Consider the following 15835-nt stretch of genomic DNA (forward strand, 5'->3'; position numbering starts at 1 on the left):
GCTCTTCCAGCTCCTCACAAAGGTACTAAAATTATTTAAAAAAATAAACTGCTAAGAGAAAAAAAAAGGACTTGAAAAGTCAAATACCCAGAATTTGCAGCTAGCTGGTTGTGTTCCAGCCTTGTTATCCAGCTGCTGGAAAGGAGTAATTGAAAAGATTATCATGTTATCACAGCCAACATAGTCTATCTTCTGAAGCAGTGGTTTAAAAATGGGTATTGCTGGTTTTCTGTTCATCTGGACATACTGATCCTATGTGAGATTCTGGAATACTTGTATTTGGTGGCACATTTTCATAATGTGCCTCAAGAACATGAGGGGAAGCGGATGCTCAACAGCACACATAAAATACAAGGATGTGTATTTCAGCCAGATTCATTAGCTGCCCCTTCATTTAGTGTTAAAAGTTCAGCTGTTTGGATAAATATGCACACAGTGATTTCCATGCTGCAACACTGTAGCATTGGTTTAAAAGATAATAAATTTATGTGGTAATTAATGGACGTTAATGTTAATATGTAAATACCCACATAAGTGTATGTATAACCCCAATGGCTTCTGATACAAGTTAGTTTGGTAGAGGAGGTTGATGGTTTTTTACTTACTGTTCTCTATGGTTGGATCATACGAATCAACAAACTGTCCTTCCACAAACTGAATTGTCAGTGAAGATTTTCCTGTAAAGCAAAGGAAAGAAAAATCTGGAATGAAACAAAATCTTTAGGATGTCATCACTTCACTGCTTGCTAGTAGATACAGCAATTTTCTATCTATCCAATATGAGCTCTGTGTGGCTCATTTTAACTATCTATACCTGACAACTGACCTATTTTTAATTTAAGTGCCTATTTCTAGTAACTGGGTCTCCTGAACATATAAAAAGCGGTGCAAAAGCTACTTGGCATGTGTTCTGCTTTTGTTTTAACAGGGCATAACTTAAAATACTCCTCCAGTTTAAAACAAATCTAAAAGTAGCAGTGCACAATCCTCATAGAACTAAATTTAACAAACTGATACACTTGGAATACTTTTCTGTCAAGAAGCAAGTAAAATTCAAAAAAATTTTCAGTAACCACAGTGAAAACTTGAACAGAATTAGCCAAATTTGGTTTTACTAGGAGACTGGACAGGTTTCCCATAACAAAAGGATGATCTCAAGATTCCTGAGACCAATACACTCTCCTATTAATCCTCCTACTGCCACACCACAATAGGCCAGTGGATGCTGTATTTTAAGCAGTGACTGAGGCAGCATAATTAGATTTTTCTTTAAAGCAATTTAACTGCTACTTTAGCAGAAAACATTCCCCATTTCACTTAAAGAGTAATGCAAAGCACTGAACTTAGTAGCAGACAGAAAAAATGAGAACTCATTTAGTCTTCAAAGATTTTACAAGATGGCAAATCACATACATTGACCATAAAAAGCATCTTTAAAGCTCTGCAGCTGAAGACTTCTCAATGCATTACTGAAGCCTTAACACAATTTCCATTACAGCACATCATCTACATTTGGGAATCTCCTAGATCCTATTACATTATGTTTACTGGACAAATACCCTCTTACAAAGACTGCCAAGTGCATTAGCTGCTTTTGGACACGAGCATATTCTTCATGCTCCTTTATACTCTTTTCATTGTCAAGAAGCACAAACAAAATACAACCTCAAGTTAAAATGTTGACTCAAAACCACCCAACTCAGTGGAAACTTCTCAATGACCTCTTAAGTAACCAACACTGTGGTGGAAATATACAGTATCATTGTTTTCAAGAATAAATTGCTTTGGGTAAAAACTGCCCACTTCCAGTACTCAGAAAATGTTCTTTCCTAAGCATTCCTTCAGGAGATAGTAAAAAAACAGTTCTCCATTTCATTCTGTCATGCTTACCCCTTTGCTGCCTCCTATCAATCATGACAGTTTATTCAAGAAACAATACTAAAAAAATTTCCAGACAAACCCCACAAAGACCAACCATCACCAAGATTTTATCGAGTTGCTTTTTCTAAAATCAAGTCCTTAAGATACCATTTTCTGGTGTTATCTGACACAACTGAAGGTGCCATGCTCACAGTGCAAAAGTTGACAGAGGATGTCTCACTTTAAACTGCTGCCCCAGGCAAAGCACACACACCCCACTACCCTATCACCCTAATAAAGTCAGATTAAGGACTGAAACGGTGCTTCCCGGGAACTTTCTGAAACTGTGTATTTTGGACACCATTTAGAAAGTGAGCAAACTTACAAGCTATTTCTCCTTTAGCTATAAACTTATGAAGGTGTTACCCAGAGTTCATACTCCCAAATTCTTTGCCAATACCAGCACATGGAGCAAACCATTAAAAAAAAAAAAGTTAACTACCCCTATATTAGGCTGTTAGATCTTCAAGAATAAGACAAGTAAGTTCAGTAAAGATCATCATTGAACTTTTTTGCTCCTGAGAAGGATTCTGATCTAACTGAAAGACTTGACTGCTGCAGTCTGTCTGTGCTAAGCCTGGAAACTGAATAGCAGAACGAAGTCGGAGCCAACAGAAAATGCTGCATTTCACACCCAGCTGTATTAATTACTGCTTTCCTCCTAACAGCGAAAGAAGAGGAAACAGACAAAACCAGTGTTCCAACACTCTCCTCCTAAATTCCTCCAAGCTTTCTAACAAGCCTGCCAGTGTGTTTGTGATCACAAGAGGAAGCCTGCTGTCTTCCATGAGGAACAGGGAAACTCTCCAGTCCGGGATTCAGCACTCACCCCCTCGGGGTAAATTCAGGCAACTATTTCCCAGTAAACCAAGGCTTGGATGGACATGAGAAATCTAAACCCTGAGTCATTAACACCCTGCCCTGTGTCTCAGCCCATGAGCAAGCAGCAGGCAGAACCCTGTGACCAACAGCTGGGCTTGAACTTTGTCCCACAGGTTTTATTCCAGGTCGTTGACCTATGCTCGTGGACAGAGTGGAAAATCTAGTTGACAACTTAGCTCCTATCTGCTCTTGCCCCAGAAAGATTGCCCCAGGCAAGGCTTTCAGGGACGATTGCAACACAAACGCAGCGTCCATGAGGCCAAGGGACCGCACACAACCGCGCCGGCCGATGTGAGAGCCCCAAACCGGAGCAGAACAATGAACACACGGCCGATGTGAGAGCCCCAAACCGGAGCAGGGAACACACAGCCGATGTGCGAGCCCCAAACCGGAGCAGGGAACACACGGCTGGCTGGGTGTGCAGGCACCACGGGCACGTTTCAGCCAGTCTGCCACCAGCAGCAAAGGCTTGATTAGCTGATTACTCAAGGGTGCACACCTCAAAGAGGCTCAGCTCTAATGTGCCCTCATTTGGAACACAGACACACATTTTTGCAGTTTGCTAAGCTTCTCTTTGTAGCATCCTCCATACTGGTAAATTCAACATATCCACTGTATTTGAGTTTTAGGAAAATAAACACCCACTGAGACCAAAAGGAGAAGTGATACAAGCTGAAGCAAAGCTGGAAGCTGGGTGCAGAGCCTTGCTATGGTAACTCGAAGCACCAGACACTCCATAGCAGAGCTGTAAGCAAAATCCTCCAAGTTCACTAACTTTCCCCCTCTCCCTGAAGGATGGGGCAGAAGGGGAAGGGCTGCAAGAAATGGGTTTCATGAGTGTTTAGAATACAAGTCCCAGGTGGTTGAAAACTCAGCTCAAGTTGTCCAGAAGTACCCAAAGTGTATTTGCATACACAATTCATTATTTATGGTATTATGTGAGAGTGGTAAAGAAAAGAGTTTTCCACTGTCAAAACAGAAAAAGAACAGATTTTCAGACAGAAAGCCAGTTCAAAAACTAAAGCTGTCTTGTTTTGGTTCATACACTAGACCACTTGCACCATAAAGCAGAACATCCCATAAACACTCCGACTAGTGCAATCATAGCACATCAGTTTCAAATGCCATTGCAATTGTCAAGGCAAAACAATTGCCAAATTGTGTTTTACTCATCCTTTTACTACTTGGACAAGAGCTGTGGTATTTATAATCTAGTCTTAAAATTCAAGCTTTACAACACTAGGCAGTTTACCAAGCAGATGAGTAACAGTCTGGGTGGGCTTGGGGACAGCTGGCCTGCCCCTCTTCTGTGCACCACCACCTGCCTGCTGTCCCCATCTCACACCCTGCTCTCCTTGCAGAAAGCACGGGGAAAGCCCAGATGAAACTCATGGGCAGCCAACTTCTCCCCAAAACTCAGGAGACAAGAATGATGCAACCAGGCAGGGAGCAAGTCAAACAACAGCTCCACAAGCAGGGCATTGTGCAAGCGGGGCTGCACAGCTGCCCTCGGACGCGGCACGAGCACGCCGGCAGCCACGGGCAGCACAGCACAGCTTATCTCAACACGAAGGTTTCTCAACCCTTCAACTGCCCACACAAGCCATCAGGAAACAGTTTGTCCTGCTCAAGAACAACAGCTACTGAAGAGCTGCAGTTCTGTTGGCAGTGCTGTAGATGAAGTTTCTTTAACCCATCTTCCGCTATTGAAATACACATATAACAACTGGCAGCATCTCATCTACTCCTACCACAAGCATAGCACCTTATCTAAGCTAGTCTCTAGACTAACTTAGTAACTAGACTTAACTTGTTAGTCTCCTTAGGTCTAACCATTCTTGCCTACAGAACAAACTATATTAGGCTTTGTCTCAAAAAGCACTCAACAAATTTCATATCAGTCATGTCAAATTAGGTAAGTCTGGCTTCATGCTCAACTTACTACGCTACACAGAGCTGAAGTTTTTATACCAAAAAGATACATTTGTTTTAACTTGAATATTGGCATCTTTATCTTTAATTCGCCAAGACACACAAAATGGAGACTGGCATTTCCATAGTGCAGATTATCTATTCATCCTCAGAGCACAGAAGGGGACTGAATGACTTCCTGGAGCCGATGGAGGCTGACTGGGTAGCAAAGAGGATTACAGCATCCCTCCTTGACAAAGATCTTCTCACAAGATCACAGCCTATCTCAGAACCCATCACCAGCTCATCATTCATCTCATGCCACATCGTTAGCAACTTTCTATGGTTAATTAAGATACCCCCCCAGGTACTAATTATGGCTGTGTAGTTGCTGTTTTGCTGATCATTGCTTTGTATTTGGTGAATTAGTCTAATGACTATAAAAATTATACATCTGGGTCAATAAAAAATTCTGTTTCTAAATCTCTGGAGACAGCAATACAATGAGTAGTTTGTGTTTTACTCAAATACAACTTAATTCTACTATTAGACTTCTAATTGTGAGGAATTAAATAAAAACATTTTCGTTGAGCTGTAGTTTTATATGTTTTTGTAGTGATTTCCTCATTACGTCAGCATTACATTAACAGGATTAAAAAATTATTTTCTGATGCTTAGAGATAAGACTCTTCCTCAATTCCTGCACTCATTCATGATATTCGTGCTTGATTTGCAACACAGAGTGGTGGCACTCCTCTCAACATGCTCTCTGAGCTTTCTGGAGAACTGACTAAAGGTTGCAATTCCCCAAGAATGAAAGTTGGAGGACCTCAATGACACACCTTTTGGTAACATGATAAAGAGCCTCAAACACTGCAAACCCTTTACGATAAACCAAAGAGCAAATCAGCTTTTCAGGACAACAAAAGTTCTTTAATTTCTTTGGTACTCTGTCTCATTGCTACAACTGTTCTCTGCCTTCTGTTTTGTTTTTGGTTCTTTTTGTTTGTTTGGGTTTGTTTTTTAATTAGCATATAATACATTTGAAGTCTAAGGCAAGGTTTTGTAGAACTATTTCTGGTGTAAAAGTTTCACACAATGGTCTGTAACACCAAGAGCACGAGCCTGCTGGGAGATGCTTGTTTCCCTTCCTTCTGCATTGCACAATCTTCTTGAGGTTTATCAAAGGTATTCCTATGCAAGTCAGAGGAAATCTGAGAGCAGTTGTTTAGAAACAAAGCCACATGGCTTCCTTTATTTTCTTCAGATTTCAAAGCAATCAGTCACACTCACAGGAGTACTTGCAGGCCCTTGCTAGGTCGGCAGCAATGAGCCTTCTGAACACAAGCCAAGAGTCCTAATGCTATCGAGATCATATTTCCTGTAAAGAAGGCAAGAACAAAGCACGTGCTTTGTTCCCTGATATTTAGCAGCAGGCTTGTTCCATCCTACAGCAGCGCTCATCCCTCAATGCTCACTAAAACTGTGTTGCAATTTATTACATGTCCAAGCAAGCATGTAGAGAAAAATTCCATTGCATTCCTGCAACAGCTTATACTTCCAGGCAGTCCATTTTGTCTCCAATAAAGTCAGTAACAATAGCAAAGGATTGTCAAAAATCTTTTCGTTATTTTAGCACACAGTCCAGTTTTCTCTGTTTGCTGCCCTCACTGGCAGAAAAGCAGAGGGCTGCAGCTTTCCTCCTGTTTCCCTTTTAATAAGTTAAATGAATTTTAATTCCATGTGTTTACTGTCAGTTGTCAAAGATGGGAAAAGCTGTTACAAAACTTAAAAAACCAAACCAAAACAAAACAAAAAACAACCTCTGTGGCATATACCTCACCTGGCCATGGAATGGATGCATACGTGGCTGCATCCAAAATGCTTTAGGTAAGTCAAGTGAAATGCATCCTAGTGTTCTTTAACTGCAAAGGAAATTCAGACATTCATACCCCAGACAGTCAACCTGTATTTTCTCAGATAAATACCATCCTCTGTACTTCCTTCAGATTTCCTGCAGAAACTGTGCATCCCTGCAGCACCTTCCCACAGCACCAGGCCCAAAAATATTTCAGGTGGCATCAGAAATTCAATGGCAACAGTAGGTGGGTGGTGAGCAACTGAATAGTGCATCATTTGTACATTCTTTCACCATTACTATCATTTACCTTTCCTTTTCTGTCCTATTGAACTGCCTTTATCCCAATTCCATTTTATCTTTTTCCCCAACTGTGTCCTCCATCCCACTCTGGGGAGTGACTGAATGGCTGTGTGGTGGTCAGCTGCCCAATGGGTTAAACCACAACAACTCCTAAAGGGAAAAGTTTATTAAGCTTAAAGATCAGACCCTAACATTCCAGTTTATGACACACCTAAAGGTAAAGAGCCTGAAATTTCTACTGACTTCCTCTCCAAAGGAGCAAAATGCAACTTCTGCTGCTGGGTAGAATCCAAGTCCATTCTCCCTATACACACACTTCAAGCAGCTCATTAGGTGTTTGAATAAACTTGAGCTTTCTTTGGATCATTGGATATGTACAACATGAAATGAAATGTCTTTGAAAGATTCTTTTAGGAACTGCCATTGTTTCATCATCAAATCAGTTTTAAATGCTAGGTCATTAGAAATAATACATCTCTCTTGCTTTAATGCATTCCATGCATTCCCCTTTTCTATCCTCAAGGTTTTAGTTTCCACACAAGGGATCAAACTCTCAAATTCCGGTCACTTCTTTCTTGCAGCTAAAGATTTCTGGGATGTACAACCTAAATTGCCTTTCTTTCTTCAAGCTGATCCATCTGAAGTCACAGCACCAGCTCTTCACCCTCTGCACAGACACTGCCTAATAAACTCTCAAGTTCCATTAGGAAACAGGATAAACTCTCCCTTCCACAAATCCACTTGCATTTTCAGACCAGTAAGTAAGAAAGAGAAGCCTTTCCAAGACAAAAGACTTCAGTGCCACTGACATGCAGGTCTTCCCAAAAAAGGACCTTGAGGACTGGAGCCATAGGACTCACAGTTGCCAACACTGTGGTCATCATACATCAATCCCTGCTAACAGTCACAAGTCTCTGAAAATGTCACTACTCCTTTCCTGGCATAATTTAAAAACATGACCCTGCATATTGTAGCACCAAGTAACACAAAAAGCAGCTGAAATGGGTGAGGGATATAGATACCTTGACACTACTACTGAAATGTATACAACTAGAGGGCCTCAGGATCTTCTTGGAATTGCAAGAACATTAGTAAGAGATGTATTTCTTGTTGCAGGATGGCAGAAGAGTACCTGACAAAATCCTCAGAGGACAGTAATGGTAATATTCCCTCTACTGGTAACATCATCCAATCAAATAATGTGCTACAGAACATTCTGTAACTACTGCTAAGAAGTTTCAGCCTTACTCTGAAGGGAAGTCCACTGAGCTCTCTAACAACAGTATCAAAAGCTGGAAGACAGAACTGATTCCTGCCAACAAGGGCAGGTACAACATATTATAAAAATGCATAAATCAAACCACATAATAACCACTAGAAGATCTTGACAACAGACAGCTCCACTCTGCAGCAGTGTGTAAATGTGAGGTGGTCAGCCAACATTTCAGGCTCTTTGTGTCACCACTGATGGTCCAAGGTCTGACAAACCCAATGCCAGAAATGCACGTGGCCAATAAACCCTGACACTCATGGACAGCTGCTACCAAAATCAGCACAAAGCACCATTCACCTGCTATTTTTACACTGGGGGAAGTCCCCAGGGCTGCAAGAGGCATCAGGAACTGCACTACCAACCCTGCTAACACCAAAATCTCTTAGCACAGAACAGGGAGGGTGATCTTTGGTGATACTGACAAAGAGTTGTGTTGACTCCTTCTTCCTCCAGCACAGCAAGACATGGTCAACTCCAGCACATTCTGTCCACAGCTGGTAGACACTGAGAGTTTTGATTAATGTTCATACTGTTGAGCCTTGGCATCTCCCCTGTGCTAACCCAGTGGATCTATAGACAACCACACCAACATAAAAACCAACCCCAACTGTTCCTTCCTCTACACAACTCCCGCCCCACCACCACTTTCTGAGTGCCTCTTCTTGTTGCTGTTGCCTCTTCCCCATTTCAGATCTAGATCTCTGAATTAACTGCATGGGCACCTCCCATGTTACTTCTCCAGATCACAGGAAGCTCCTCCCCTCTATTTATCAGGGTTGAAGAAAGCCACAATCTGTTAAATGCCATCTTTAGAGCCTTGCACTTTACCCAGCTGGAGTTAGTCATCAACCCCTCCCCACCAAGGCTGGCTGCATTTACACACTCACCCATCTACCCAGGAGTTGCTGCTGAATGCAGAGGACAACCTGTCAACAGTAAGGAAGGTTTAAAATAATAATATACAAAAATCTCTGCCTGGCGCACATGGGTGAAACAGCAGGGCAGAAACAAGACTCTGGGGCAAGAATAACATCATGCAGAATATCAGAAGAATCAGAGCCCCCAACCTTGGAAATGTTAAGGGAATTTAAGCCAAAGATGTGTCAGATATGACACGACATAGTTGATTTTACCACAGGGCAGAGAAGATAGAATAGTTAACCCTTGTTTGCTGTATTTTACTATCAAGTTCTTGCCTGCCATGACAGCCAGCTGGCTTTCTTACCTTCCTAACCAGCACATATCCATCTGTTGGCTCAAAAGGTACTTCAAATTAAGAGGTTTTGGATAAGAATCATACTTCATCATCCTTTCCTGTTCTCAGTTTTCATATTATGTAGTGCTAAAATGTCACAATACAAAACTCTGACCTTTGTGGGCAAGATGAAAAACACAGAACAAATAAAAAAACCCCACCCTCCCTCAACCACCTGAAAGTTCCCCAAGGGGACAAATGAGGATGACACCTGCAACCTGAAAATAATTTATCTTTCCATTTTTTGACAAGTCAAGCATTTTTCAGCCAGTCCCTTGGTAATACAAGCTGGATTCTTCAATTCCCAGTGCTCCACTAGCACAACCACACAGCTTGGAACAAGCAGCTGAGCACTGAACCACAGTTTAAGACAACCTAAAGTCAGGGCAGGCTTCAGGAACACAGAAGAACATTCTATTTACTGCACAGGTTTCTGTCTGCACATCAACCCATCCGTTCTGCAAGTTTCATGTTAGCTCCTCCTCTGTCCTATCATCACACTTGGGGATAAAAGTGTGATAAAAATGTGCAGTTGTAGAAGGACAAGCAAAAAAAAAAGGTTTAGGTGCCCTAAGACTCCTCTAGACTCTGCATAAAGAACAAGATTTTGAAACATTCAGGCAACTTATTCTTCCTACATCCACTGCTCAGAAAAACTTGCATTACCTTTCAACTGAACCATTTCTATACTTAAGTTAAACAACCTCAAAAAGTTTATGAAGAGTTTTGATGATTTTTCTCAAAACAAGAAGGCTGAAACTGTACAACCAACACTTTCCCTTAGAATCTATTCACCAGGTGAAACCATACCAAAGAAGCAAACACCATTTCCAAGAAAGCAATGCAGAACAAGGTACTTCAGCCCACTAAGAAACATGGTGTTCATTTATATGCACATTTCAAAGCAGAAACTTCCAGTTCTAATTAAAAAATGCTAATTTTGAAACAGATTTCAGAAGACCAAAAATTTGTTATTGATGGAATAACAAGCCTTGAAGCAAAATACACTTTACTGCATTAATGTCAAGTGCTTGATTGTTTTGACAGTTTGTAGGACAGATTTAATGGAGTTTTCCTACATATTATGCATCCCAGCTCTTTTGCATACAGCAAGAGTACCTTTAAAGGAGGTCATACATATTGAATGAAGTTTTGGCAATACAATCTGACAAGTTGTTGAAGCTAGACAGATGTATCCCACTAACTCTGGAGACAATGTTGTCAAGAGACACTTTCACATCCTAATTTTGTATTACACTTGCACATATTTACATCCACACACTGAAGACCACTTATATATTCCATCTTTTTCCAAATTAAAATTAATTTAACTCCATACCCTACAGAACACAAATAGCAAGGTTTGGCACACATGATGTTCTGGTTCCTGTCATCTAAAATACTTAAGAACACTGACAAGCATCATAGAAATACTGACTCCTCAATCTTTGAGATTTTAGTGTCATATTAAAAAAAGAGTGTTGAAAGAAAAATTGACTGTTTAAAGCATAATCTATCAGAGAACTATGATTTCTGCAGCTGATACCTATTTAACATGGAAAGACTATAACTTTTCTGAACTAATCCTCCAAGTGTCACACAGGGTCTTTCATTTCTTAAAAGCCCTTCAGAAGTCATGCACTTAGTCTTATGCCTCATAACCTTTGGCCATTACCCACAAACTCCTGATGATTCCACCCAAATCAAACTGCTGCCTGTGTTCTAACCTGAAGTTCTCTAATTCACATAAGAAATCCCATAAGAAATTCTACCAGACTTCCTTTTGCAGAAGCCCATAAGGTTCAAGCTGGTCTTTTGCTTGTCCTAACTTCATCTTGTGGAATATTTTGCTTGATAATTAAAAATTTGCATTTTCAGAACCTGTATCATCTGTTTGCACCAATGCTTCATTCACCACTGTCTCATCCAGCATCCTTCACACAGCTCTTCAAGCTGAGTAAAACTGAGGAAGAACCAAAATATTTCAACAATTAAGTAGCTGTGATTCATCCCTATGCTCCAAGTGCCATAGGAGGAGTCAACCTGTATTTGTAAGAAACAGATACTTTGTAGTGTATCCTACCAAAGAGAAAGGACCACTCTGAAAATAAACACAGTTCAGATTTGTTTCCACTGGCTTTCCAGGCAGCAAGGAAATCGGTGAATACTTTCACTTCCTTGGACAGGCTGTAGTGAAATGGGAGTCAGCCTCATCTCCCAGGTAGCAATCAATAGGGGAAGAGAAAAAACAATTGTGCCAGGAGAGGCTTAGATTAGATAGCAGAAAAAATTTCATGGGAACAAGCTGTCCAGGTATTTAAAAGATGTGTGGATATGGTTTAGTGGTGGACCTGGCAGCTCTGGGTTAAGGGTTGGATTCCATGTTCTTAGAGGTCTTTTCCTGAAGCTTCGGTTATGATCCATTGCAACATCTTTACCAGGAGTGTTTCCAGAAAATTCCAGATTGTATCACTTGAGGTATCATCTGAATTTATAGACTTTTGGAACAAGGTTCAGGTTTACCTCAGGTCAAGCACCTTTTTCCTCAATGCCGTGTTAATTGATTAGATTTGATACTGAAGGTTATTTAAACAAGAGCCTTGAAAAAGTTGATTTCTCCATAACACACAATCACCACATGCACAAGGCCACCTTTTCCCATCAAGAGAACGAGCCCAGCTCAAAGTTCCACTGCTGGAGGTTGACCAAAAGGCACTCATGCCCATCTCAGGTGGTGGAGGAAAAACCACACAGGTGTTTCTCCATAACAAGTCTGACTGAAGAAAAGTCTGCACAGTCAAAAGAGCCTACACCACCCTCCTCCAAAATCCTGTGCTTCTGACCCCATTCCCCCTGTCAGGGCTGCACTCACTGAGCCCACCAGCTGAAGGATACAAAAACTTTCCCTTCTGGTTGCTTTACTTTTCAAATAAATCAATTCCCTGAGCTGGTGGGCAGCCTTCCATCACAGCAGTGCCAGCACCTGGGTGGGGGCAGCAAGGTCCAACTTCCAGCCACAGTGCTGGGGTAGCTCAACTTGGACCAAGATGTGCCCCACCCTACAGAGTTCATTTACATCTGCCTTCATTACACAGCAATTAAAAAGAGAGTGGCTTGGATGTTTCTTGAGAAAAGCTGCACCTGAAAGGCTGTTTTAGCATTTTGTGCAAAAATTGCCTCAGTTTACTTCCTTGTGACAAGTTCAACACAAGAAACTTTACCCCACAAAAGACCCAATTCTATACTATACTTTGTATTTCTCAAAAAGAAAATGCAACCTGTAATGGTCCATATTAATAGGCTTTTTATATCTGAAATCTTGTTAAAAGGTCTGCTAGGCAACATAAAACATGGATTTTGTCCATATTTCCCTTTTCCCCCCATCCCATATATCCTCATTTACAGGAGAGCTGCCCTCAATGGACAGGAATCACACTGGAACACCAATGTCCTGACCAGGACTGGAAGAGAGAAATTTTAAGGAACCACCCCCCCAAAGTCAGGAAACAGATTTTCCTCTCTCACATAATCAAATTCACAACAAATCTGCCATTCACTTAAAATGCAGACCTTGGAAAACAAAAGAGAACCTCTCAAATCCTTAAGGAGACCAATTCATGACTGACAAGGGCCGCTTCGTGTTTTTACACACCACGCTTCATGTCTGCAGGTTCTGATTTAGGAAAATTTGAGATGACACCAGCCAATTGACTCATGCAGGATTCGCAGAGCCTGAGTGCATTATGAACATCCCACAGAGAAGCTGTTTCGATTTTGGATGGAATACACAATTAAGCTGAGCAGTTTTTAAAGCACGCCCTTGGATGTCACCTTCAGGAGAGCCACAGGAAGTTAATCATAATGGCATTTATCACTTTTTAGCCTGCTCTTCTAATCCCGGCTGCGTGGTCACGCCGAGTTTCCGCAGCAGCCTGTACTGCAGAGGTGGCTGCCTGAGCCAGAGCCTACACTTAAGGCAGTGTAGTATATATAAATGAAGAGCTCCAACTTTATATAGCTTATAAATTACAGGATCTACATTTCACTTAGCTTTTCCTGTTGATGCTAACTTCAAGTTGTGTAATCAAACACCAAAACACCCCCATATATACAAGCAAAATGTGCAAGTGTTACCATTGACAGATCAGAGTAGGCAATTTAAGAGTTAATCCTGAAGCAGTGTCCTCAAATAACCCTACAATGGCTTGATATTACAGCTGAACATGCTGCCTCTAGTGCTTCCAGTTACTGCTATCAAACGCTCTGTAGCAGCTTTCCCTGCTGTAGCCACTACCGCAGCCGCTAACACCGAAATGCAATTACAGCTGGCATTTCCAGCCTTATCCCAGTCCCCTGGGAGCTGCAACCTTTCCTGCTCGCAGCACTGCCGCACCCTGGCAGAGCCAACTGCGGCCCTGGCAAGGGCAGGGCTGTGGAAGTCATCCTGGCACTTTACAGGGACTCGGGAAATGTTAACCTTACGTATCAGCTGGCTCCCGAACCGCTCAATTTTCCTGTTAAATCTCAGGCTTCCCCATGTTGCGGGTACAGCCGATTGTGTAAACCAAATTACAGCACACGACAGCGGTAATTTCTCCATTCCTCCTCTGTTGACATTTACACGGGCAATTTATCGCCTGCTAAAATTACCACTTCCCCCGTCCAATCCCTGGGGATCCCTGCTCGGGGCGGAACGCTGCTGTGCGAGCAGATGCCATCTTTCAGACACCAACAGCAAAGCCTCAGCTCCATTTTACACTGCAAACCTCCTCACACTCAAACAACTCGCCTTTTCAAACTGCCTTTTGCCATAACAATTATTTTTACTATTTACAGGTTCATATTGAAGGTAGTGCTTTTTCTGCTCTTCTTGCTTTTCAAGCAAGATGGAGAGGGGAGAGGCTTTTTTTTTTAGCTTAATACAATCATCTGGAAGCCCTTCCATACAAATCTAACCCTGACAGATCATTTTGTTCCATCACAGGTTTTTTTTGATATCTGCATGCCACAGTCAGACCATGACTACTTCTGCCTGCAGCATAGTGTGCTCTACACCTACACACACAAAACAAGTTGATTTATTTATCTGGGAAAGAAAATAATTAAGTCCCCTATTATTAACTGGATTTTCCCCTCAGAACCATAAACTGCCCAGAAGAGCATTTTCAGATGACCAGTCCAAACATGTAAAATTCAGAAAGAGAATTCCTGTTTCTGCAAGTACATCTGTAAAACTAGCAGCACAACTTATACAAACAGCAGAATAGAAATCAGGCTGAAATAAAGACCTACGACTGAAACAGCTGATCCAAACAACACCTTCATGCTTATCTTAAATCCATCCATTCAATATAATACAGAGAATCCCAGCAATAAGGTACTTCACAAGATGATCTAAGAAATCTTTTATACAGGCATTTGTGGTCTGAATTTGCATATCTGTTCTATTAAGAGAAAGAGAATGAAACTGAGCACAAAGCATTTTTGGCAACACTACTGCTTTTTAGAGTGGCTGTTACTCTGAAAAGATTTAGAAAAATCTTAGTCCTGTTTGCTTTATTTCCAAGCAAATCTATTATTTCCAATTATATTTGGGATACTAAATTATGACTGAAACACGAATATAAAGATTCTTTTTAGTGAAGGCAGCAACTTTATAACATTTTACGCCTCATCATGCACAAGACAGATTTCTTCCAGAACCAAATCTCCAGTAGCTGGTCCACTCTGGTCACATCCAAACTAAATGCAATGGAAGACAAGTTCCTCTGCTGTGAAACTCAGATTCTTGGGATGAAATTCATCTGATTTCTACTCAGAACCTTGCTGAGACAAGCACACTTACATAATGGAATTTAACTTTCCTAGACCAATGTAAGCCTGAGCAAAACCTAACAGAGTCATTCTTGCACGATTTTGTCTCACATCGTGCCATGACCTGCATGCTGTATCCACAGATAATCTGTCTTCCTCACCAAAAAACAACTCCTGAAGCTCCTGGCAAATATTCTGCCTGCATCTCAGAAAGTATGCCTGGGAATTCACGAGGCTTCCACTGTGATCTCTCCCATCAGAAAAGAATAAGAGTTTCACATATGAAAGGCTTGATGGTGGTGTTGAAAGATAGAGGGAGTGTATTCAAACAAGCAGACTCCTGAATTTTCTATTCTGAGAACTATTATACCAGAATACCACTTCCAACCTCTAGTTTACCTGACAACAGCACTGGGATAAGATTAAAATTTAATGTAAGTAAAATAAACAAGGCCTTTGCACGAATCTAGCACAATTTTCAGACCATTTGATAAATCCTCATGGACAGTGTGCCCACCCTTCACTGTACACACTTGTAACCTGAGAGACCCACGGCATTGTTGAATCATCCATCAGCTGTAGGGAAAAGCTCACTGCTTGAAATACATCATCAAAACCT

At 41.3% G+C, this 15835-nt stretch overlaps 1 protein-coding gene across 2 annotated transcripts in view; it reads right to left on the reverse strand.

The window, feature by feature from the left end:
* The window catches only part of RHEB (Ras homolog, mTORC1 binding), a 37582-nt gene that overhangs the window by 18917 nt on the left and 2830 nt on the right, over nt 1–15835 (reverse strand). For both annotated transcript variants that reach the window (XM_079302888.1, XM_079302887.1), the window contains exon 2: nt 606–677. In XM_079302888.1, coding sequence (XP_079159014.1) covers nt 606–677 — 72 coding nt within the window. The remainder of the gene's footprint in view (nt 1–605; nt 678–15835) is intronic.

Source organism: Erithacus rubecula (assembly GCF_903797595.1).
Source record: "Erithacus rubecula genome assembly, chromosome: 3".
Lineage (NCBI taxonomy): Eukaryota > Metazoa > Chordata > Aves > Passeriformes > Muscicapidae > Erithacus > Erithacus rubecula.